Consider the following 4031-nt stretch of genomic DNA (forward strand, 5'->3'; position numbering starts at 1 on the left):
ACACACACACATCTATGTGGGGCCGCACACATCATGTGTACTTCATGCAGAGCATGGAACCTTATCATGAAAAGCAAATCGAGAGGAATAGAGTCAATATCCAGCAATCACCTCTGATCTGCTTCAACAACTGCCGAGGAACCAACATACTTGACTTTATCTCCTGAAAACAAGTATTGAAAAGGAACAACATTAAACTTAAACTTCCGCGTCAAAAAAAAATCATAGTTAGTACAACCTCCGTCCGGATTAACTATCGCTGAAATGAGTGTATCTAGACGCGTTTCAGCGACAGTTAATTCCAGACGGAGGGAGTACAATAGCATGTATTTCTAATTTGGCTTCAGAGTGTTTTCTTCTAAAAAGAAGAAAGAACTCCAGAGTTGGTGACGTTTCATTCAATGGAGCCAGTAGAGGCCTGGCTCAAATGTGTACCAGGTGAAAGGGAATGACAAATGACGACGCAGATAAGCATAACAAGAACTTGCTTCAAGAGAGTAGGCAAGATGCTTGGTCATAGATCATCAGATAGTAAGACGGTAGACACATTCCCAAGTAATCCGGTAAATTAGGCTTTAACAGTAGTTCAAGATAAAATGCTTTAATTGGGTTTAGTGTCAGAGTAAAAAAAAAGATGTCACACATATTTACATGTACCTGGCAAAATTTCTATGGCCCCTGAGGATAGTTCGGGACAAAATATTAATTTGAGGTAGCAGCATACAAGAAAAAAGATCATGAATTCATGATGAAGTGAAATATCACATTACCCCTTTGGAAAGGCCTTTTATCTTCCTCTGGTGACTTGGCTGTTTCAGGGGATTCTGATGATGTACCTTCTTCTTCACCAACTACTCTCTAGAAGCACAACGAAATGAAAAGCACTATCAACCACATACACATGTAAAACTAACAAGGGAGTATTGAAGGTACATACTAGAAAGTAGAACTAATAGCTTATCCTAGCTTGATGTTTTCTCAAAGAAAAAGAAGACAATTAAAAAAGAAACAGCAGAAATGCTAGAGCACTGAACTTGATTTTTACTAGGTTAACAATGTTTACTTCTACAGGAATTAGATATACTGTCTCGAAATTCAATATATTAATAGGGAGTGACTCTTAATAGTAAAACACTTAGAGAGGGTACAGCCATGAGTTTGCAGTCAAATATATATAAAAGAGTGTCGCAGCTTTGAACTGGGGTTAGTTCAAAACTGCGACACTTATTATGGATCGGAGGTAGTAGCACTTTTGGTTGCTGTAACCATTTTATTCATAATAAGTTCCAAGTAGCAATCCAAAATCAACAGCATATTTTTGAAACATTCTTGAAGCATAATTTCTCATTGACTACAAATGGTGTTACAGTTAAATGAAGATTGTTTATTGTCAGATGTTCCCTGCTTTGCGGACATTAAAAGGAACAAGATACAAAGTGATTTTCTGAACAAGAATTATGAACCTTCATGGTAGCACAAGACCAAAATATGAGCAAGCATTATTTAGTGGTACGGTCACACATCAGAATGTAATATATCACCTTGGCAAATTCCTCAATAGTACATGGGACCAGCTTCTTGAGGTCATCCACGGACTTTTTGAGTTCTTTCACGGATTTTAGAGCATCCTCGTCATCACTTTCAGCTGATTTAGCTTTGTTGTTGCTTGTCCAATCTTCATCGCCTTCATCTTCCATCTCAGACTCTGAACCTTCATCTTCTGACTCGCCATGCTCATCTTCTTCCTCGCTTTCTGAATAATCTTCCCCAAAATCCTAACAAGTTAGGATTTATTAGGTTTGCAGCTACCCCTTTACATTCTGCACGCAAGGGTTTTCAGTATCTTACATATGGAGCTAGAACACTGCTGTCCAGGACCAGTAGTGGCACCCGCAACTCATGTGCAAGAGCTCTTACCAATCTCTCTCTGTAGAGTTCGGTTCCTACATCAAACAAATCTCAGAATCCAGCATTTGCATCACTAAGCATCCTCCTCGTTACCGGATAATACCTGGCAAGCTCTGGAGCACTATCCTCCCTCCAGAGGATGGTAGCCGAGAGCCATATTCTGATGTGATGCCCTTGTGCCGCAAGTGGGATGCCGTGCACTCTCTCAGCAGCTCCCTTACATTCTCGCTTGCAAACCAAATCAAATAAAACGAATTAGCCTAGTCGCTAGCACACTCATTTAAGCTTTGTTCAAACAAAACATCGAACAGATGGTGTGCGCATCTCACTTGACGTAGTAGGGGAAATTCTGCCATGTGAGGTTTCCCTTCTCCCACGGTACGACGCGGCGCAGGAACTCGATGCGGAATCTCTCCCGCCTGGTGAGGAACGGCGACTCACGCTTCTTGCAGTCGCTGAGGAATCTCTCGCCGCTCAGCCACTCCTGCTGGTCCCTCTCCCCGAGGCGCGCGTGCTCCTGCTCGCTGCACCATCCGCTGCTCCCTGCCGCCGCCTCAGCTGCCCCGGCGCCCCTCGCCTCCGCGCTGCCTACGCCGCCCTTGGAACCGTAGAACCGGCACAGCCGCCGCCCCGCATCGCACGGCCTCGGCGCCCCGACTGCGCTGAACCTCCGGACGAGGCAACCGCCGCCACTCGTGGAGATTCCTAGGGAGCTGCACTTGCACCAGAGCGGCGGGTGCTGGAGGAGGCAGCGCAACCGCATCGCATGGTGCATCTCGGGCAGCTTCCGAAGCAAATGAGGGGAGGAATTGGCGGTCTAGGAGGAGTCAGGTCGCGGAGTTGGGCGGCGGCGGCGAGGAGGGGATGGTTCTATGGCGAGATTGGCAACCGGGCACGTGGGTGGGTGGTGGAGACGGTGGCGCGCGACCGGCCGCGGCGGAGGGGAGGGAGACGGAGATACCACGGCAACCGGTTCGGCTAATCCGCATCTCACGCCTTACCGCTCTTGCTTGCGAAGTTGGGAGCTTCTGGGTTGTGAGCCTTTGGGCTGGGCTGCATTCCAAATGGGCTTTTACTGATAACACAGCTGAACCCTGATTTCTTTCCTTTCTTCTTCCCTCTTGTTGTCCTCTTATCAGTCAACTCTACATTTTGATTCGTACGTAGTTCGTAATGAAATCTCTAAAATACTTATATTTAGGAACGGAGGAAGTAGCAATAATGCTTTGTCTTAAAAAGAAATCTTTAGAATCGTCTAAAAAAAGCTAGCAATAATGCTAAACATACAAATGTTTACAACTGTTTACATGCTGACTAGGATCTTTTCAAATTAACTAACCACTTCCTTCTGATTTGCACGATGGTGAGCCTCTCCTCCTCCTTAATCTCCAATCAAAACTCATCTACCTGTGAAAGCCTGTATCCCTGCAGACTAAGGCATAGCCTAGTGGTGGAAAGAGGCTGATGCCTTCCCACCCACCCAGGTTCAAGGCACGGTACTTGCAATTTGGGTTTGTTGCACCAATTATACTGTAGGGGTTCCCTTACAGTCTTTCTATAAAAAAAAGCTTGTATTCCTTTGTGAGTGTAACATTACTCGCTTAGGTAGCTCTAGTCGCCGAGGGAAACACCCATTTGTGGCGGATTTAGGAAATTCCTCCCGACCGAGATCTTCTCCGTCATGAGTTTGTGTGAGACTCCAACTGAAATCAATCTCGCCTCCGCTCTGGTTTCAGGTTGATTAAGGGCGTAGCTTGCCTACCTACCCATCATTCTGGTGTTTGGCTAGGTTTAGAGCATAGATGCAAAAATAACTAACTTTCGCATTTTTGAGGTCCAAAAATTCCTTTCCAACAGATAATGTAGATGCAACGAATTTTATATCTGAAGATGCAAAATTGCATCTTCACCTTCAGGAGATGTAAAAACGGCGGTCGCGTCTCAACTGCCAACTGCGCCTTCATTTTCTTTCCCTTCTTCCCCTCTCCGCTCGCCGCACAGCCGCCGTCGCCCCGATTCACCCGCAGCATTGCTGTCGCCCGCCCGCATGCGCCATCTCCGACCGCCAACCACCCCCACCGCCCCTCTGTCGTTGCTCGGCCTTGAATTGCCACCCTGATTTG

At 46.1% G+C, this 4031-nt stretch overlaps 1 protein-coding gene across 1 annotated transcript in view; it reads right to left on the reverse strand.

Moving 5' to 3' along the window:
* LOC119320286 overlaps positions 1-2906 on the reverse strand; it is a 19442-nt gene extending 16536 nt beyond the window's left edge. Inside the window, exons 1-6 of the mRNA XM_037594405.1 lie at positions 2238-2906; positions 2012-2136; positions 1849-1943; positions 1542-1775; positions 771-858; positions 112-163 (exon numbers count right to left, since the gene is read on the reverse strand). Of these exons, the coding sequence (XP_037450302.1) occupies positions 112-163; positions 771-858; positions 1542-1775; positions 1849-1943; positions 2012-2136; positions 2238-2683 (1040 nt within the window). The 5' untranslated portion in view covers positions 2684-2906. The remainder of the gene's footprint in view (positions 1-111; positions 164-770; positions 859-1541; positions 1776-1848; positions 1944-2011; positions 2137-2237) is intronic.
* Between the last annotated feature and the right edge of the window lie 1125 nt (positions 2907-4031).

Source organism: Triticum dicoccoides, chromosome 6B (assembly GCF_002162155.2).
Source record: "Triticum dicoccoides isolate Atlit2015 ecotype Zavitan chromosome 6B, WEW_v2.0, whole genome shotgun sequence".
In the NCBI taxonomy this organism is placed as follows: domain Eukaryota; kingdom Viridiplantae; phylum Streptophyta; class Magnoliopsida; order Poales; family Poaceae; genus Triticum; species Triticum dicoccoides.